The 21,963-nt window shown below is 39.3% G+C and overlaps 2 protein-coding genes across 10 annotated transcripts in view; both read right to left on the bottom strand.

Moving 5' to 3' along the window:
• Positions 1–13,122: 13,122 nt before the first annotated feature.
• On the bottom strand, positions 13,123–14,410 carry LOC128878002 (dynactin subunit 6). The gene is made up of 5 exons (XM_054125747.1): positions 14,317–14,410; positions 13,939–14,109; positions 13,731–13,858; positions 13,511–13,653; positions 13,123–13,428 (listed from the first exon to the last, which is right to left on the bottom strand). Exons 1-5 carry the CDS (start codon positions 14,343–14,345, stop codon positions 13,327–13,329), a joined length of 573 nt encoding a protein of 190 aa, XP_053981722.1. The 5' UTR covers positions 14,346–14,410; the 3' UTR covers positions 13,123–13,326.
• A 303-nt stretch (positions 14,411–14,713) lies between these two features.
• The window catches only part of LOC128877920 (probable nuclear hormone receptor HR3), a 151,684-nt gene continuing 144,434 nt past the window's right edge, over positions 14,714–21,963 (bottom strand). For 8 of the 9 annotated variants that reach the window (XM_054125583.1, XM_054125601.1, XM_054125645.1 and 5 more), the window contains one exon: positions 14,714–21,236. The gene's annotated coding sequence lies outside the window, so the exon portion shown is untranslated. The remainder of the gene's footprint in view (positions 21,237–21,963) is intronic. The other variant, XM_054125592.1, reaches the window with a different exon arrangement.

Genomic DNA, 21,963 nt, shown 5'->3' with positions numbered 1-21,963 from the left:
CGATATTGTTATTAGTTATCGGAGACATTGAGACCTATACGTCATATTGTGAAAAATTTTAACTTTTTAGTAAAATGTCGATATATTAGCATGTGACCTGAAAGTTACCCTATAGAGGATTAAGGATGTGCATGTACAGGATGTTTTTGTCATAACTTCTGCAACGTTAAATATTTTTACAGCCGTTGCTTTATTTTCAATCTGAAATATTAAGAAGTTGAACGATACCACGTGTTCGTGTGTGTAAAATAATACTTGTATTTCTCTATTCTTCTTCAATAATATATAATATTATAGTTTATTTTTTCCCTAGCATGTACTTGTAATGTATAAATAAATTGACATTAAATTCTAAAATTATAGCTTAAACTAAACTGAATTATAAAAAAATGGCAAAAGTTTCAAATGGTTAAAGAGGGGGGAAGGTCTACTGGTGAGTCACAATAGCAATGTTGTAGAAGGTAGGTCTATGGAGATTGAATAAATGACACGAATTAGTAATCATGAAAGGAACCGCGAAGTCAGAGGAAAAGAAAGGGCTCGTTATTTCGTCACGGATTAAACCACAAAAAGAAAGATGCGAGAGGATCCAACTACACCTACTCGCACATAATTTCTCTGGTTCGTCATAAAGAACCCCGTGGCAGGTTACACCCATGCGTCGTTTGTTCTGTTTGTAGGCGTTACCAAGCTGGCTAATCGGTACATCACGCTAATAGTGACGCTATTTCGGCACTCGTTAACGCGACGCGGCTCTAATTGAGCCTTACAGAATCTAAAGTTAAACGGCTGGTCGTTATACAAAGCGTGTAGCCATGTATCTTCGACTCGTTGCGAGTGCAGCGCATCTTTCGAAAATACGATTCTGCTCTTTCGTGAATTAATGGTCGATTTGCTCGACCCTTTCTCGATAACCAAGGATGTTCTCTAAGAGTAATTTCATACAGAATTTCTTAAGTACCATCATTCGCATCACTGACGTCATTAACGAAAATCCAATTATTCAATAATTTTAGCTAAACGAGAACATAGTGTTTTATTCGCATATGTTCCAGTGGTCTTCAATCATTACGGACATGATCCTTTACGATGTGCTGCCAGTGAAAGTTTATCGTGCGAGGAAATAGCCTTGACGAAAGCTATTCGAGTAACGACGAGAAACGGAAACGAGTATCGACCGGATCCGCGAGCGGATGCAGAGCTTGACAAAGTAGCGCTTAACGGGTTGTAAAGTCAGATGAAAGTGTCGCGAGCAGAAATGGAGTAACGTCCGTTTTCTTCCGCGAAAGAACGCAATTAAGGCCAAAGGTTTGCACGAAAAATCCACTGTACAATATCTACGCATAACTCGCTTCGCTTAAAAGAATGAATAAATTCAAAATTCAAAAGTGAATAAATTCATACTTTTACCTGAATATAAGACTTAGTATTTCGTGCAGAATATTGGGATGCACAGTACTATACCAGTGGTTCAAATTAGGAAACTTAACAGACGTCATTAATTAAGGCGAAACATATCATGTTCATTATTACTCAGTTCGAGGTTTATTTGTGGTAATATAAGTTTAGTTAACGAAATAGGTGAATGAAATTGAAATCGTAGGCATTTCTATATTTATGTGGAAAGTGAAACACTTAGTTTTCAAGAACCACGCCACAAAACTGAATTGAGCTTACAGTCACTCGTACTAAAAAATAATCTCCTAATATTCTCTGTTAAAATAAAAAACAGTGGTTAGAATTAATTCACTAAAAAAATTCTTATATTTCACTGTCTAAGTTTCATGGTCTAATAAACACAGAATAGTAACTGAAATCATCAATAACAGACACATTACAATTGAAGAGAATTTCAAAAATCTTCCTCTGTAATATTTGTCCGATCGCAAGTAATAATACTCTCTTCATAACAATAATCAATATAAGCACAATTTCTTCCATCGATTCGACTTACTTCAAGGGTTACAATACGTACTTATTCAGTTGTTTTCCATTTTTCAATCTGCTCTGAGCGGATTTTCCTCAGTAGTCGCGCTTCTGCCGTAAGGATCTACAGCGCAAGTAGATTCAGACACGAATACTCAGACGGCCCTAAATCTTGTCCGCAGAGCGCGCTGGGCCTCTCTTTATTTTGTCCCGCGAAGGCGTCGTTGCGCGACCTGCGAGCCTTCGTTACGCACGTGTGAACGGAAACGTCGACTCTTAAACGCTTCGGTTCTTAAGCGCGTCGCGACGCTCACCGCCGGCATGACTTTTAATTGCCTGTCGTTTCATGGACCGGGGAAAAACGATGTACAGTACCGTTCAGAACCACTGGAACTGAACGTGCAGAAAACCTGCGGGAAACGAAGAACGTTTTTATGACTATTAACGCGTCGGCTATCTGACTATACACGATTAATACTCGCGAAAGTTCCTACGAGGATCAAATGTTTTTTTAAGACAATTAACTTCTAACATATTTTCTTCGTTAAGCTTCAACATTATATCTTTGAATACTATTATGGAAAGTTTTGTATGTGAACTACTACAAGTATGATACTGCATAAAGAAAAAAAGAAATTAAACTGCACAGACTTCATATGTATAATGTTAATAATAATTTAAATATTTATTCGATATATGAAACCAAAGCATGCATTCATAATTTAACAAATACGATTGAATTATGAGATCTGCGATCATATTTCGGATACGAAAGCATTGAATCATATAACAGGTGACTCGAATAAATAATAAAATATTTATGGACGCTACTGCACATGTTCGACGACTCTTCTTTCCTACTCTTCGTTCCTTTTACCTCTCGCGGACAATTTGTCCTCTTCATGTTTCTCTTCCGCCTCTCCGCTTTCAAGCGCTTCTTTTTCTTCTTTCTTGCGTTTTATGGGTTTTCACACATGTTCGTGGCTCGAGGTGATTTAGAACAAGACGGCGTTTCAAGTGTAAAAGAAATAAAGTTGTTCATACGTAATATACGTTATCAGGAACAGAAAAGATTTTCGTTCGGAGATCATATCATGAGAACGAATTAGCATTGATTTTATTTTACAGCTGTATTCAAAATAAGTTATATCTCTATTATAAATAACTACACCAAAATCATATTTCTGGTCGACATAACAGTAAATAAAACAATTGTTTAAAAGTATCCAGCAGTGGTGTACATAAATTCCTAGCCATGCCACGAAATTCCGAGAAATACTAGTAAACATAGGAGTGCATTTCTTGGCAAGAACAACCCCTCAAATTTCGAGAAATAATAGTAAGGCATCGTAGTATTTCCTGGATGGAAAATTCCTCCAAATTTTTTAGAACAGATGCAGATTTATATATTGTTCCCTTCGAGCGATTTTGACGAAACTTGATGTCCGGCGGTTTTTGGGGTCGCTAATTTCAGATCCGAAATTAAAATTCATAAATTCAAAATGGCGGATACAATACAGGTGACAAAATGCAGAAATTGACCAAGGAAACCCCAACGAATACGGGGCAAGACGATTCGGCTAGCGCGCGATTCCTAATGCTCTCGCGTGGCGACACGAAGGTGGATTAGGTTTCGCGACAGGTACGGCGCTTCCTATTCGCCGTGTGCAATTTGTACCGGTGGATGGCCACGCAGGAGGCGGTGGGAAGGGGACGCCGGTTAATCCATTACCAGGGGGCACGACGAGCGCGCCGTCTCGGTTTTCACGACGCCCACCAATTTGCTAACCATCGATTTCTGGCGTTCACCCTCACGCAACGCACCCCTTCACGCCGCCGTGGGTGAACGCGAGTAACGCCGCGCCGCCAATCGCGAATTCTAGACCCTCCTTTCCATCCGTGTGTCACCCCCGCCCTCCTACCGCTGCACACCCCTTTTCGGAGGTGCTATCTTTAGAAACGCAGGCGCAGCTCTCGTGTCCCTTTTGACGGAACGGAGCCTCGTCAGGCGTTACGTTCCTCTCCCCACGTTGATGGATTCGAGTGTCTTGCGGTTGCTCGAGCCGAAGCTGACTCGTGCTCTTCGTGGAAACGGGATTGTCGGACGGGTTATGAATACGAGAGTCGTCGGGCTCCGCGGAGAACGGACGGGGATGAAGTCCCGATGATCAGTTGGTTGGGTTAAGTTCAGGAATGCGGGGATAATCGGGTAAACAACGAGAAAGAGCGAGGAACGGATTTTGATACGGGGAGGAAAGTTGTTCCGCGCATTGGTTGGGTGGGAGGACTGTGGGACGGGCTTGAAGCAATATGAGAGGTTCTTTTGCGAGTTGAGATAAAGTTTTGGTAGCTCACCCTCTGTGAGACGAGTGGTGCAACGCAAACATTTGTAATTGTGAAAAATTGGTGACGGAATACGATGATGGTAATGATTCCTTGCTTCGTGCTATGATAAATGATTAACAGGTTCAGGACGATGGTCGACGTCAGGAACGATGATTAGGTGGTCGTATTGAGTTCAAACAGGAAAGTTTAGTCAGATAGAAGGAATAAAGAAGAGACCTAGAAGCAGGCTACGTACCTACTTACAAGTATTTCAGCATCTGAACTAATCAAATCTCTTCCTGCAAAAAGATTCGCACGAATATTACTAATGTTCCGTCATCATTCGCAACGTTACTTTTGCTCAGTTATCGGACGCCGCATACTACTGTAAAGCATCTTCTTCATCGCGCCATTTTCACAGTCGAGTGCAGCCGTTCTTATAATTCACGGTGGCGTTAACTTACGTAAAATTCCCCTCTCGCGATCAAAGAAAGAGGACTCTGCGCACACGCGACCGTGAAGCGCGAAAGAAAAATACGGCCTTAAATTATGGCGGTTAGGTTCGTTCGCGGTGGACGTTAAACGAGCCCGATGCTTAAATCACGTTAATCGTACGGGACACGACTAAACGGGTGCTATCTTGGGAGGAAGACCGAGGCCGAGAAGTGGTGAGCGTCCTCGACGCTAAATGGGACATGCTTTCAATTATGCGTGAAATGAAGGCGGCGATGCGTGAGTCTGCTTGCCGACAGGCCGCGTGAACGCGACTATGGCACGACGACGTGCGCGTAGGTGTGCACGTAGGAAGCTCGAAACTCGGTTCCGTCGCTCGTCGCTGAATAATCGTCGAAACGAAACGTAATCGGTTCTTAATTGCGTACGGAACCTGCGGATGATTTACGAAGCGAGATTTTCGGTACGAAATTTCATTAAAACAGCAAGTTGCCTCGAGATTGGATCAAGGGAAACTCGTTTCTCTAACACCCAAAGAGGATAAAGTTTGACTGTTAAAGTAATCAAAATTTGTGCTTGACAAATTCTTTCTCACGTTTTCTCTTTCCTACCTCATTCTGCGTGGAAATTTAACGCAAACGTTGTTTAAAAAGTTACACTTCGAGAATAAATAAAAAATAAATGCCTTATTTCATAAAATTTTCCAGTAGATAAAGTATTTTATCGAGTCTCACAAATCAAAATCATCGAAAGAACATCATTAATTGAACACATTAATCGAATCATTTATCAATACACCACTTGTCCCGTTTATCGAACGAGAAGATTCTAGTTACTCATTTCGAGGAATATTTGTCAGGGATTGTAAAATTACTGATGGGCAATCGATAGCACTTTCTCTTATCGTGTATGCGTGTTCGTCATGCACACGTACACTTTCTTACAACGATGATGAGTGAATACGGACAGCATGAAAACCGAGGAAGCTCGTCGTGGTTAACGTTCGAGACGCATGGTAATCACGAACTCGATTGATTAGCCGACAAAGTCGAGCCGACAAATTAGAGGAATGCCATCTACGTTCCTGCCTGGCTCCCCTTCGTCAAACCACATATGCATACTCGCTTATGTTCGTGGCCGAGGCAGAAAGATTATCTGATTTGACGTATGCGCATGGTGACGTCTCTGTCACGTATGTAGGCGTTTCTGGCCTCTTGTGACACGATTTACGGGGAATGATTTTATTTGGAAGGTATTTTCACGTACCTTACCATTATCTGCTTTGTTCTTGTCATGGGAATATGGATCTTGAGTAGAATTTAAAGCGTTGGAGAGGAAACCACTGGTTTTGGAGTAAACTAAATAACAATAGAAAAATAATAGAATGGTCCGTATGAATATTTTCAGAAATTCTTGAATTCAATTTACTCCGATGAAAAAATAAGATTTAACTCGTCAAAGAAAAAAATAGTGATTTAGGATAACCAGACAATAGATATATTCTACATCAAAATTTAATACGATTTCCATTCTTCGTGTAAAGACGTCCTTAACAATATAAAAAAAAAATTGTGTCAACGAATGAAAACATACGATAACATACCCAAAACGTAACATGATGTCAAACAAGTCTTGTCGTTTCACGAATAAATCAATGGCGAAGCGGAAGTGCGGGAACACCCACCGCTAAATCCCGCGTTTACTTGAACGGGAGTAGCAAGGCAGCTAATTAACTTTTTTCTCATCAAAAGCTATCAGAGTAGCGAGAAGTGATGTATATGTGTACTCGGTGGCGTCGTCGGTGTACTTCAAAGCGATCGACAAGTCACATTCGGATGCAAGAGGCAAGTCGAGGCGCCCGACGTCGCTGAAAGTTATGGAGACACTCTTTGTACGAGATAGTCTTTCAAATCGTCTCGATTTTCTCCCTTCGAGTTAACAAACAAACAAGCGTACATACTCATGCATATACGTGGCTTCACGTTTCAGGTATATGTGAAAACAATAACGAGAGAATCTATAGTTTTCCGTGAAATTTTTATAGCAGATCATACATTTATCATCCTTTATCCGTTCACTGCTAGCGCTGACTTATTTCTTTTAATTTTGAATATAATCGTGTCAGTTTTATTGGCATGAAAGCGAATTGAATTTTCATACGATTTTCTTCTTCTATGTACATCGTTATTCCAAAGATGACCTAATTAAAATGCCGACATGTATATGTCGGCAAAATAGAAAATACAACTTTCTAGCATTGAATACGAAATGACAAATGGAGAGAAGAACGATAGCGAAGAGCGCAGAGTCGTGTAAAAATAGTACGATGAATATCCGGCTGCCCGAAACAAGTCTAAATACGTCTCGAAAATATTCTATGGCGTAACGGGCGAATGGTACAAAGGATTCGGCGGAAACGTCGAGTATACGACTGAATCCTACAAATAATCCCGTCGAAGCGTCGCTACGCTTCGATAGACACATAAATGCCGCGCTCGTTCGAGCATGAGTTACTTGTGTCTCGAATCGCCCACGCCGATCTCCGTGTTTCATCATTATTAGAAAGAAATTTGACAGGGGACGGAGCAACGAAGCCGTGGGGCCATTAAAGCTCACACGTCGTTGGGATTTTACAGTCTCATCGATCAGGATCCGTTTATTACCGTTTGACGAACGAAGGAATAGGGAAGCACAGAATATAAGTTGGTACATAAAGATGTCTCGAGTGGTGTATCGAGTAGGTGAATCGTTTTAAATGGAGAAAATAGTGCACGGAATTTCATATATGTATGAAATGTGACAGTGGTGAATTCGAGAGTGACATAAAGTGGAGCCTGATACTCTTCGTTGATCAAAGATAAGCTATTTAACAAATATTTTAATTTTTTCAATTAAAATTAAGGGATTATAGTTGTGTGACATATACATAGCAAAATTGTCTCTTAACTCTTGAACGAGATATATAGTTAGTCTAATAAGTATTCGTAACCTCTGCATTCATTGAAGAGCTCTGTCTAAATTAAATTGGAAACATTCGCCCTGTCATTGAAGTTAGACAAATTTCGTTAATAAATCTAAATGGTACGAATATTAATGGAATTGACTGTATGTGTAACTTAGTAATAAATTAGAATACGGTAACATGCTAGTATCGGTTCGTATAAGGGGGGTTGTATTATTTAACAATACGAAGTCACGCGCATTTCAGTGGAACGAAAATGCTCGCGCATTAGGCGAGCTAAGGGATGGAACAGCGAATCCATGAAAGTATTAAGATGCAAAGGGCATAAAATATATTTGAAAGTTAAATACGAGTCAAGTGGCGCCCTGACAGGCTGTAACCAGACGCCTCTTCCACCCTTGTATTCATTGTGTTTTGACGCTTTCGGCAATCTCCCTTTGCCTTGTACACTTCGGTTCAAAATATTTTCTTGCAACAATCTTCAATCTTTTCTATAAATATGTTAATGTGGATATACCTATAAATTACCCACACGGTTCTCTACATTTAACCTTTTTATTCCACCCTCTTCAGATTCTACGCCTTCCAATTGGATCCCATCACCCTTGATCAGTAAACCACAGTTCCGAGCCAACAATTACCCTCAGATTTTAAAGCAATCTTCCCTGAATCCACGCTTTCTGCGAAAAACCATCAGCAGGACCCAGCGCAAGCTTCGCGACTCCTACGTTACTCGTAAGTTAAGTTTACAAATTTTTTTTTGGACCCACCATCGGCGCTGTTTCTTTTCGGAACAAGGCGTATAATGCCCGCACGATTCTCGAGGATTCCCCGGTTTTGTGCATGGGCGGAGGTGAGGTGGGGGTTCGAGGGGCGCTATTGTTCCGGTGTAGCCTTAATGCGCGCCGTTGTAAACAGCGTTACAATGGAATAACTTCGTTAGCATAATCGCGTCACAGAGTCGCCTGGCGCCCCCTGCCGCTCCCGCTCCACTGCACCCCTTTTGGATTTTACGGGTGGTTTCCCTTCGGACAGCCTCGTGGGCGGACCCGATCCGATCCGCTCCTGCGTTTAACCGTCGCTCGAGTATTATTCATTGTCGCGATTGAATCGTTTATCTCATTGCTGCTCTCATGACTGCCGGGGGAGCGACCGTTTTTCAGCGACGTTGTATACACAGTCGCGACAAGAGTATTTTCGATTCCACAAACGAATCTGATTCGGATCGGACGACGATGCCCTGTAAACTACGGTCAGCCGAAACCGCTACCGAGGATTATGACTCTCGGGGCTCGAGTAGCGTCGATTACGGAGATTGGAAGAGATTTGTGCAGGAGTGTTTTGGTATTCGAAGGCTCGGTGTTGTAGTAGAGGGTGGACCAGAGGTGACTCTGTAAACAGCATGACAAAATGGATGGTTATCAAGGTGATTCTTAGGGCTAATTAATTTTATCTTCTTTCAAATATTCATATTAGAGTACACGTAGTGGTTCACGATACTGGTGTTGGTATCGCTCAGAAGGGAACTGAAAATATTGTTAGTCATCGTCAAATGAACCGTTCATTGCACGAATCGATTAACTCCATAAAACGAAAAGTTGAGATGCGATGAAATAATAAATAAATTCAAATAAATATTGTAGAATGCATAAATACAGACGTAGCTTTCATCTAACGGTATATAAAATTAATAAGAAAGAGTAGCAAAAAAATTTGTGAAGAAAGCAAAACTTTGAGAACCATTCATCAATAATATTTTCATCCTCGCGTTCGTCCACGCGAAGTTTGCGGCAAACGCTCTCCGTTGATTCGGCGATAATCAGCGCTAAAGGAGTGCACACGGGGATCGGCTAATCAGCCGCGAATCGATATTTCTCCAGTAATTACGGAATCCAACGGCAGACCGTGTCGAAATCGAATTAATTCTACGCTCGATCCCGCCGACGTACATGACGTTTTTCGCCCTCCCGTCTGTTTCCAACCCTGCCACTTGCGATCACAATGGACACGTTAAGCGAGTCGCGGATTCGCAACGCTCGTCACTCTCGTTCGCAGCTCGACAAGCGGCGCCCGTGTCTGCAGACGTCAATTTCCAACAGCGAATTCTGGAAGGGCGAGGAGAGCCGCTGTGTTGATGATCGCACGTTGACGGACGATGATCGAGGAAGTATTCCGCCGGGGCTGACTGTCCATCGACGGCCGCGCTCAACGTTAACCGTTTCTAGGAACGAATTTATGGGGAAGCAAACAATAATCTGCAATGGGATGCTTTTTGTTAGGGGTGTTTTAGTAGAAATAGTAGAAATTTTTAGGAGTATTAATCTAGCAGTCAACGTGTTAAGCCAAGTAGATCGATAGTCTACGTTAGGCTTGTTAAGTGAAACTGCCATCGAAAGGAAGTTTTCTAAAAAAAAAGAGAGAAGAAAAAAAATAGTAATGGTATCTTCTTTAGACGTAAACTCATGGAATTTCTTTTCATGTTAATATTTATCTAAAGGATACTTCTCTGGGCTTCTAACAGAACTTTTTATATGCTCTCGTTTGAAATTCGACTTAATTCGATCCCGAGTTCCAGGCGCACTGGACATTTTCGTGGTTTCCATGGAAATCACTCGCCTCGTGAAACTTGAACGACGTTTTGAGATTGAACATCAAAAATCAACTTCAATCTTCATTTAAATTTCCGTCAAATGATCTTCCAGCCATGCAATGGAATAGAGACCAGGGCTGAAAGTAACAGAGATAAGTTGTAAAGGGGGTGTAGTCTATCGAAATTTTAAAAATTGACTTTATTCAACCTTACATTTCTACAATATGCAGAATTCTTTAAGATTTAATAGATCCACTTTTATGACACAGCATATAAGAAAAAAGAGGGACATCATAGATTTAAATTTTTCCCGGAGACGAATATTTCAAAATTTGAAAGGGGGTCGAGGGTAGTCGCTACAGTTACACCGAAACGGTTTTCCACGAGTCAAGTTCGACACACGATCGCTCCCCAAAAGAAATCAGAGTCGACGAAGAGCTCGTTCCTCCAGATGGGACTAGAAAAACTCCCGCGAATCCGTAGTTGCCGAGCCATTAGGGATTTCTCATCCCAACCCTCGCGCAGCTCGCTTTCGTACTGATTTCTGCTACTCCCAGCGCGACGAAAAATAATCTCCTTTCTTCTCGGTCTCCCCCTTCTGGACCAGAACGTCCGTCGTGGACGTCAAAATATGACAGCTCTCTCGGGTCACCACTTTCCGCGACAAGAGTTACGTTGAAGGGGGTTGCGAGGAGCGATCATTAAAATAAAGCGGAGCCCGCGACCGCCATGGCTGTCGACTGTGGTTCCTTTTCGCCATCCTTTCGAAAACGCTATGCTTCTCGACAACAGGATTGTTCAATATTGACGATATCACAATTATTCGATATTTCTACCATGGACGATTAAAGGTACACGACTAAGTTATTAAAAACTAAAAATGCTGTTAACGAAGATAAAAGTAGGAGACGATTTTCAAAATAATTTTAATAAATCAAATAGGAATACAATTTTAGACAGAACTTGTAATAAATACGAGTATTAATTATATAAGTAATTATAAATGTATATATAAAGTAGAATTCACAAACAATTGCAGCTAGAAACTTTACATATTTTGCACAGTTACTTGGTACTTAATTGCAATACCAATGAATTCACAAACGTGTAAATAACATCTATGTATCATAAACTTTGTGAAAGATAAAACAAAAAAATATACAAGAGGTTCAACTATGTAATTAATAGATTTAACTCCATTTTTTGTTATTTTTCACAAAAAATATCCTCACAGGATATCGCTAGTTTGGAAATAATAAAAAGAAAGAAAAATGCTTTACGTGTCAACATTAAATGTATTCGGGCAAATTACGCGGCAACACGATTCGCACATTTGCAGTTTAAGCGGTGGAGGCATTGAGAGTCACTGCGGTGCGCGGTTAAGCTGACGGAAACGGTAAATGGTTCGCATCCAACCCCCTCGACGAGACGCTAATTCATATTCATAGGTGTAGCGTTTAGCATTGTGCCGCTGGATTCTCCGGAGAGTTCGCTCGGCGAAGAACGACGAGAAGGAGAAACATCAAGTTACATTAACTTGTCGCATCGGCCACGCACACAGATTTGCCGATTGTGCGCCGTTTCCCTCGGCCTTTCAGCTTTCCGAGAAATACAGGGTTGCTCAAAATGTCGGGACAAACTGGAATAAACAAATAAAATACAAGGGGAGTCGAAAAGTCAATTACCAATTCGCGATTCGAAGAGTCGGTATCGTGACGTGAACAGTTTAAAATTAAACGTCTGTTAAAATCTCTAATGACTTCTCAAACCTTTTATGTGATTTTAATTTCTATCCAGACAAAATTTGTTTTATTGTATTCTCCTTTTAGATGAATTTAAATCATTTAGAGTTTTGCATATTATATTCCTATTCTTTTGGATTACCAATTATTATCTTAGAAAATCAAACGACAGAAAATAAATCTAATATTACTTTGTTTTCCTTTTACCGAATTCTATCTTTTCATTACATTCTAATTCTCTTGAGTTTTTCGATTCGTCAATAGTTTTATATTGCACTTTATTAGCAAAGAAGCTTTTATAAAAATCACATAATTATGTGTATAATATAAATCATTGAACGGTATAGTTACTGCGTGATTACACATATAATCATCATAATTAAATTATATTTTACTCAATATTTGATTTTTTACCGCGCCGCTGCATCGTTGGACCGTTTGCTGCTGCTATCTAGCAGTCGCTTACGTGAACAAGAAAGCTGTAGGAAATGTGAAGTGGTGCGAAGTTTGACGGGGTGTTTAACAAGAAGAAAGTATATTTTAAATAGTGTTTCGCAATTAATGAAGCTTCTTAATGAAAAAAGAATACATCCTGCTTGAAACAGGTAAAGAGACTTACATGAAATATAGAGTATGCGATAAGTACTACTTTAACGAGTTTGTATTTTCACATCAGTTCTCCTGCAGTTCAACTGTTTAAAATGAAGGATTAGACGGTTATTTGTAATAGGTCATAATTTAAAATTTTGACACTTTTTCTTGTTAAAACTGTTACATTGCGAGACAGTCAATAGGTGTTAATTATATCATTGGTAATCGTGTAATACAAATAATCGTAATGTCAAATAATTTGAACAAATCGGCCGCGATCTATCGTGTGTATCTTGTTCATGGGAAATCTGTATCAAGTATGCTACAGTTTTTAGAATTTCTTTTCACTGTTTAAGGAATCTCTAAATTCTTGAAAGTATATTTCAAGTTCTGTCTATCCTTAGATATTAGTAAAATAGTCGCTCTTATATCTAGTACTGTTAGTTTGTGCTATGATATTCGCTGATAACTAACCTAACTAATTGCGCGTATTTGAAAAGCAAGCCTTGGATAGTAACATTTTTAAAAGGTGGTACAGTGTTAGAATTTATTAAATAATAATAAATAAAAATATGACAAATAAATATAAATTTAATACTCTGCTAATTAGTTTTGAACTTATAAAATTAATGCATATTTAATTCAACATTGCCTGAACAAAATATTCAAATTATTTTTTGTAATACTATATCATATTGCAAGTACACCAATGAACTGTTTAATAAGTTAGTAGAGAATCATATTCCACCTCCTTTCTTCATAGGTTTCATATTAGGCTTTCGGAGATGATGATAGTTTGGCAGAAACTTTAATAAGAAATCTAACTGGCCTATCTGAGGCTGAAATGAAAAAGAGTACACAGTTAACAGGCTCCAGTAATATGCTACTAATAACATAATTGAGAATTAGACAAACACTTACGTATGGTTTATCATACATTTCTCTACGTTGACACTCGCTACCATATATTATAGTATTCTCAGGTATTGCTTCTGGTTCTGTCACTGAACATGATGCTCCTATGACACAGCCATTAGTCAATTCAACATCACGACCAACAAATGCTGAAAGTTAAAGAATTACTTCTAGTTAAGTAACAGGAAAATATGTATGTTTTTAATTTGTTATTTAATATAACAACCTTTGCTTTCTAAAATGTTGTTGTCTCCAACTTTGAAAGATTCACAAGTAGAGTCTGCCTCAAATACATTGTAACTGCCCACTATCTGTACCGGGACTGTTGTTGGCTTAGGTGCATCTGGTGGTAGTCTATAATATAATAAACATTTAATTTTAATAGAGGAAGCAATGCAAAATTCAGCCTTAAATTTCTAGGCACCTTATATTACCTGTTTATTATTGTTGCCATTTCCTCAATGATATTCCCTTCACCTATTATAATTGGACCAGCCTCTGCAATAATACTGGCTCTTGGATGTATCAAAGTTTTTGGACCTATGGTAATGTCCCCTTTTAAAATACTTTCGTCGCATACTACTGCTCCTGCTGATATCTTCAGGCTGCGTACAAAAACAAAACTTATTTGACGTATAGCAAAAATTATTTGTCATAAACATAACCTCAAAGTAGTACACAATAACTTAAATAAGCCTTAACGTTCTGATTTTGAATGTATATCTAAATATTTTTGCTGTTCTGTAAACACATGATCGATGAAAAATTATTAAAATATAAATAATTTTAATGAAATTCGTAAATCTTCTCACGTCATGTTACGACTAGTATATGAGCTCATTGTCAGCGACCTTCACTCCACTGGAAAACGCCCTCTTCAGTGATTTCTATAGAACTACATGTTTTGGATTTTATTGATCATTTCAAAATTGAAATTAACTCACATTAACGGAAAAGTCAAAAGTGAAAAGGTTTCTTCTCTCAAATAAACTTGTAGAAAACATAACAACACAGTCACAATAAAGTTATACAATTAAAGAAAGAACATAACGTACCTTCGCCATCTTGAATTTTAGGATTATTGAATTTAATAACTTCTGCTTTACTACTTACTGATCATAAAATTCTTGGTTGTTCTCTGTAAAATAAAAATTTATACGAATATTCGATTAATTTACTCCTAAAAATATCATAGTATGACACAGTATGAATAGTAATTACTATTTCATATATTTGTACAACATGAATAAACGTATTTATAAATGGCAATAAAATTTTAAGAAGTTCCCAAACTAGATAAACATTTCATCATTATGTTAGTTTCAGACCATTTAAAATTGTCATGTTTATTACATAATCAACCAAATGACTTAGCTTCGAATATTTTCTCTTGGTCAGAGGTCTACATAGTTCATCTAATTATTGTGAAGTGTTATTGGAACGTGAATATAATGTCTAATAAATATTGTATGCTCTATTAGTGTAATACTAGATTCTACTGTTGTGTACAGTAAATCATTCGCATATGATGTGTGATTGAAGTTTGAAATGAACATTGTCGGTGTTTTTTAAACGAGTAAATTATGAAAATTAGATAGAATGAGGTAACGATAGATTTACGTTGTGGCAGTCTTCCGAATATTGCATTTCGTACAATTGATTTCAAAGGTATTGAATAAAATGTTTGCTGGAATGAGCGATAAATTTGACAATTCAATTTACTAGTAAGATATTTTTAAATATTTTGTAACACTGATTGATGCCACCCCCACACCTGTCTCGAAATATCAAAGTAATATTTATATCTTACATATTCATAAAGTTTTTATTGTTTAGATTCAATAGGAATTTTACGGTCTAATACGTTGTATGATAACAACAGTTTTTTGTCAAAGCCATCAGTCAAAAATGTTTAAACATATGCTACGTGCCTCGCGTAAAATATTTCCAATAAATGATTTATTGTCGCTTATGTATTTAAAATTGATCTGAACAATCTATTCATCGGAAAACTCTGGTGTAAATACTGATAAATACTGAATAGGAGAAAACGGGAGAAATTAATGAGAGTTGTATAATAAATTGGAGTCCATGCATTGGAAATTAAATAAATCTTGACCATAACTTTCCATAACTTTCATTTCCGTGGTGACATCAGTTCTCGAGAAAGATAAAAATGTCATGAAATGTGTTGGTGGATCGACAAAAAATACGAAATTCCCGAAAGAGGGATCGAGAATGTCGAAGGATCGAGGATAGGGAGAGTGTCGATAGCGCGTGTGTCGCGCCACCCTAAAAAAGATACGCTCCCACACTTTTATTATTACTTTTTTTTTTTTTTAATCGATATTTAATATAACTATATTATCCGTCAACTTTTATTTATTATATATATATTTTTATATATTATATATTATAAAATTTAACTCCAAATTGCGATAATAACGTCTAATTGCAACGTGCGTGCGCGTGTACGTGTTGCGCCTTTGTGTGTGTGTCTGTTTTGCATTTTTATTTCTTTAACTCTCTCACTTTCTCTCCCATCACTTTCTCTCCTCCATTCGTTTCGTTTTTTTCTTACTTTTTTTTTGTTATTATTTTTTTTTCTTGTTTCTCTTAACCGTCCCCTCGGTTATCTTCGACGTGTAATCGTGTAATTGTGTTCGGTGTTCCTGTGTGTGTATGCGTGTCGTATGTGTGTACGTGTGTTTGTACGCAGTGTACACATGGGTGGGTGGTTGGTGGGTGAACGATTACAGGTGGTAATGTATCTTGCACTCGCGCGTACGTGACTGTGTACGTGTTTTATCTACAGTTAAACGAATTCTACGCACTTACTCGTTAATCGGCAGAATAATATGCATTTCTTAATTTCGCTATAAGTATTATTTAAACCGTCCGAAAACGTGTCAGTCGGCGCACCGTGACGGATTCGCCATCGCTCTCGTCGAGCCCTCTTCTTGTCCCATTTTTCCCTTCTTTCTACCCCCAATCCACCCTTATGCGATATACCCGCAACCCTCTCGCTCGCTTATTCGTCATTTTCACCCCCAAGTTCTCTCTCTCGCTCCAGCCCTCACCCCTCGCGTCGAGAAAAATATTTTTCTCGACGCTAATCGTTCGTCTACGCTATTTCCTCCCCTCGTATCTCTCCCCTGTGCTCCCCCTCCCTCCCGGTTCTTCTCGATACGTCGCTCGACTCCTTCGATGGATTAGAAGTGATGATTAAAAACTGAAATCCCTGAAGCGACAACACGTCCAAGGATCGTCGACGATAACGCGACCAGCGATAGAAACATTCGATGCTACACGCGAGACGAATCCTCCTTCCCCCGTCCCTCTGGTATGTGTAAAAAAAATAGTCGATAGTACCGTGGATCGATCGGCTCCCGCTTCAGGGATCAAGCGTCACGCTAAATTACAATAAGAGAAGAGAATAAGAGTTCTTTTTCTCGTTCGAGCCGCGGACGATACTTTACGGTGAAAACTTATCTAAAAAACGTTTGTACGTTTCTATCGGCTACGGTCACGCTACGCGGTCTGCTAAGCTGCGCTAAAAATCGTGGGAGGACACTTTACTGTAAAGTATCGGCCAAGCTCGCGGTGCGCTACAGAAAACTCGAACTTAGCGTTAAAACTCGGCTAAATCGACGTTCTCGAGAGCTGGCGTTCGAGCGCGCGCAGAGGGAACGGTATAGTTGAATAGGTGGCACGCGTTGCCTCGTACAACGCGGGAAATTTCATTGATCTTTATCGCGTGGATAATCGATCCGTATTTATCACCGTGTTCGTGAATTACCAATTGACGTGTCTATCATCCGCGGAGTCAAATTTTCGAATACCCAACAACTCCGACGGATTTGTCCAGATTTAGCCTCAGGTTCTTCTGTATCGTTTAGTCGATTATATTCGTTTGAAATTGATGAAAGTCTGTATTCAACTATACCTTCTCCCGCCAATCGACACGACAGTTCGTACAATCCGGATCTCGACGGGCACGGAACGGATCGAGCCGCGAAGAACGTCGCGACGCAAACCAACACCCACGGGGAATCTGCGACGAAAAAACAGGGCTTCCCCGTGTATCGAGAGAGCGATCCTCGGAGCAAACGGAGCTAGAAACTCGTAATCCATATAGAAAGTCGAAAACGCCGGGAATTCCTCCCCTAAAAACAACGCGCCGCCCCCGAATCACTTTCGTACTCTAAGCGTCTAACGATAAATCGCCAACAATATCGGTCGGTCCGCCTCGGTTCGTCTCGCGCTAGAACCGGGCGAGCCCTACGCAACTAACTAATGTGTTTAACCGTGGAATCGTTGATCGCGTACAAAAAACGGACTTAACAGCGAAGTGAAACACGCGGCCGCGACAAACGACGTCTCTCGAAAGGGGAAACTATTGGTCGTTGATCGTCATGACGTTGATCGGAATCCACGAAGTGTCTTCTCACGGTTCGAGGAGCCAACCGACGCGATTTTCGACGAAATTCGTCGCTGAGAGCTTCCCATTCACTTTAGAGATAAGCAAAATTTTATGGAAATAAATGGTACAAGGAATGAAACTAAGTTGGAGCGATTTATTATTTCCGAAGGGGTAGATTATTTCAGTATTGCAATTATTTCAATCTATAGCTCTGAGTTTTCTTTTGAGAGTAACAAGTTGGTTGGTATTTGTGATTTATTCTAGATATAAATTTTGTGCTCATCTCTGTTCGAGTAGTCCTTCGCAGCGAGGAAAGTGTTTTTCCAACGAAACGCTCTGTTTCACTCCTTGAAAAGGGATTAGTATTTTGAGAAGTGATTTCTTGGGGTAGATTTAATTCTTTGCGCCGTTAGTGTTGTTTATAGAATTTCTAGTTCCTCTCGAGTTCATTTTATGAAGCTCACGCGATGATTACAGAGAGGGCTTAGACGACACTTGGTAATAAGCGAGTACAGTATTTTCTAGATTAATGTTTACGTTGCTAGAATCTCCTTAGTTGTAGAGGAAAATGGAACCGGGGTACGGAACGATAGCGCAAACGATTAAATCTGGTGTCTTCGAATACGATGATCGAGTATTAATCCCATAATTAGTCAATTCGATGCGTTGACTGCTTAGAAACACAGTGTAGATCTAAAAGTGTGCTGTATGCATTCGAAAAAATTTGTTGGGCACTGCTATGCTACATTTTTAATTAATTTTGGAATTAACTACAGCATCCTTTGCTTTTCACAATTAATGTATCGCGAAAGTGGTAAATATAAATCTAATTCAGATGAGAACCAGCGAGTACATTATTGAAATTCATCCAACGGGCTACAGACATTTAATTAGAATTTTATTATTATCAAAACGACGAGATCCTCGTATAATGTTAAATATGTCTTTACCTAAATAATTTTCAATCACTTTTGACCAGCATTTCGGAAACTATTTCCTTAATTTCTTAATGAAACAGGCACTATTTATTTAAACATGAAGGCAATTTCAATAAATCATTTTAATTTGAAAGAAAATTTTCAATGAATATTCTTCGAGCGATAGATGAGTTAAATAGAATCCATTTGTAGCTATTACTGTATTACAACGATCAGATTTATCATTTAAAAACTCTATCATTAATTTATTTCCAATTAAATCAAAATTCTACAGCAAAGCAACGCATCGAAAATGAAAAGAGTGAAACAATTCGTGTAAGGAGCGTTCGCAGTATCGAATCGATTTATATCGTCGAAGATCGCATTGGCGTAGGCCCGTCCTATACGCGTAGATGATCGGCTCATCAGCATCCGGCCGACGAAAGCGAGGAAAGCCGGTAACGGTGCGTAAAAAACGCTTCGAGAGGCTTTTTATTTTCACCGCGGGCGATGGATATTATTATTTAGTTAAGAAGTACGTGGTTTACGTATAAAGAGACGCGTCATACAGTGCCGTACAGTACCAAAACGTTTATAATGCGCACATAATTGTTACCCTCGATTAAACCTCTAACTACGCGCTCGCGCAGGCTCGTGTATGTAAAAGTATCGTTAGTCGTTTAGTCTCGCTGCGGGTGTGTGTATATCGTGTGTGTGTATCCGTGTGCCAGTGTTCATTTTCACGTGTTGCCTCCGTGAGCCGGCCAGACCCCGGTCCAGGGACAAAAATTCGGTTTATCTTTTCGTTTTCACTTGTTTCGTTTCGTACCTGGCGTACGAGTTCTCTTTTTGTTTCCCTAACGTTTTCTTCTTTTGTGTTCACTTTTTTTTCTCGCTGTGCTTTGCCATTTTTTTTTTATTTGTTTTTTTTTCTTAGGGGATGATGGTGGCGGTGGTGGCGGTGGTGGGTGAGTCTCTTAAATTCCATTTTAAGCGCGCGGGGACCGTCGAATCGTGGTCGTCCCGTCGTGGCACGTGCTAGTTTTTCTTTTTTTTTTTTGTCGCCCTTTTAATATGTGTACACAATGTATTTCCTCGTATGTACGTGTGTGAATGTGTATGTGTGTTTTTGTGTGTTTTTATACATATACAGTCTAAAGTAGCTCAGAGGGAACTATGCGAACCACTACTCGCGAAGTTGGACGTGTCAGTCCCTTCGTCGACGCTATTTCATCGGGTTATATTCACTTTTTTTTTTTTGCACCGTTTTTGCGTTTAAATGTTATTCCGGTATCTATGTCGCGTTGCGACGGGTCCGACCATAATTCATCCGTACACGCCAGTCCCCCGTTGTATAGAGATATATATATTATATATATGTATACTATATACGTGTGTGCACATATGCGTCGTCCGTGGACCGTTCTGGCAGGGCCCTTTAACCACATTTTTTTGCTTTACTTTAATTAATACAATATATACTTTTTTTTTATGTATGTATCGTAACAACCGATATTCTCAGTTTCCTCTCGCTCTCTCTCTCTCCCTGTCTCTCTCTCCCTGTCTCTCACTCCGTCCCTTACGCTCGCTCTCGCGCACTTTCGTCTCTCGTATATTTCACTACTATCACACGCAGACCTCCTTTCGCTCGCCTATTCAATTTTATTTACCTGTCGTCTCGTCTCTCTTTCATGCGATTATCGTTTCTTACTCTAACAACTCGCACAAGACGCACTCGCTCCCTCTCTCGCTCGCAGGTTTTAATTTTCTCGCACGCTCACTCTCGCACACACTCGCTCACACACGCACACTCTCTCTCTCTCTCTTTCTATATATATATATATATATAATATATTTTATATCTGTGTGTATATATATATGTATGTATATATATATACTTCTATATATCTTTCATATATACTTTATGTTGCTTTTTTTTATGTATACTTTATATATATATAACAATGTTATGTTTATTTAAGGCCCAATACGTTCATTACGAAGGAAATAATCTGCAACAGAAAGGAGACGAATATACGGTTAAACGCTTGTACCTCTTTTGCTCCCTGTCGTAAGCACCGCGAGTAATAGAACTATTCAGTCAATGACGAGTCGTGTGTTTGCTTTTCGATTAATATTTTCCTCCCTCCGCTGCGGCGTCACCCGCGGACGCGACGTCTCGTCGATCGAGGCCAAAAGAACGCAAGTAGATGGCTCCCGGCATGGTCAGACCAAGTGGAACGTATCCTTCACCTCGAGGAGTTTACAGGAATTTGTTCGTCGGTGAAACCTTAATTTCGAGTCGAATCGGCTCCATTCCCAAGCATTGGGCGACGATTCTTTAACGATTCATCGTTTTTTCACTGTGGATATCGCGACTGACGATTCTTTCCTGCTGAATCGAATCTCATTAGCAAGGATTAACCGCCTAACGTACGAGAGTCTATTCGTGACTCTATCGCATTCTTCTATCGATTTGAATTAAAGATGAAAATGTCACTGAATAAACTCATCGAATGACTTAAAAATTCGTGAGTATTTTTAATTCTAGGTTTAGGGAGATTTCTTATCAGTAGATTCCAGACCTTTATGCCAATTCATATTTTCACAGATACAGAAAGAGAATTGAAACTCAAATGAAAGTGTGTTTTACTTTCTAAACGGTATAACGTGTACGCTATTGTTGATACTATATATATTTTTGTGTCATATATTCATGCTTCAATATTTCGACTTGCTATAGTTGCAAAAACATTCGCAGTCTACTTATCAGACTTCTATTACTAACGTAATGCTTCCACGAGTGAAGTCAATTTATTCAAACTAATTAGAAGCCTCAGGCAAAAGTAAATTTGAATAAATGCTCTTTATACGTATAAAAATCAGCATAAGTGGTTACATACTCAACACAACTCCGTAAACCTAGCGTTATCGTTAAACGTCAACTTCGAACAGAAAAACGAACGTTAAACGATTAAGACGATCGGTAATTTTGCATTAAATTTTTCCATGAATCCCCATCGGTGCACAAATAATTTCTTTTGTCATTCAGTGTTTTCGTACGTTTTTATTTGTGTTCTTCTGGTTTAGTTTGAGATAATGAAAGGCTATTGCAAACG

This window comes from Hylaeus volcanicus, chromosome 1 (genome assembly GCF_026283585.1).
Source record: "Hylaeus volcanicus isolate JK05 chromosome 1, UHH_iyHylVolc1.0_haploid, whole genome shotgun sequence".
NCBI classification, from domain to species: domain Eukaryota; kingdom Metazoa; phylum Arthropoda; class Insecta; order Hymenoptera; family Colletidae; genus Hylaeus; species Hylaeus volcanicus.
This window is presented reverse-complemented; position numbering and strand designations above follow the sequence as displayed.

Excerpts from the sequence above, each read along its gene's own strand:
- LOC128878002 (XM_054125747.1), bottom strand. The coding sequence starts at position 14,345 with ATGAGCTCATATACTAGTCGTAACATGAC. Across the intron at positions 13,654-13,730 it reads CAACATTTTAGAAAGCAAAG|CATTTGTTGGTCGTGATGTT; the intron begins GTTGTTATATTA and ends TTTAACTTTCAG. Across the intron at positions 13,429-13,510 it reads AAATGTATGATAAACCATAC|CCTCAGATAGGCCAGTTAGA; the intron begins GTAAGTGTTTGT and ends TTTTCATTTCAG.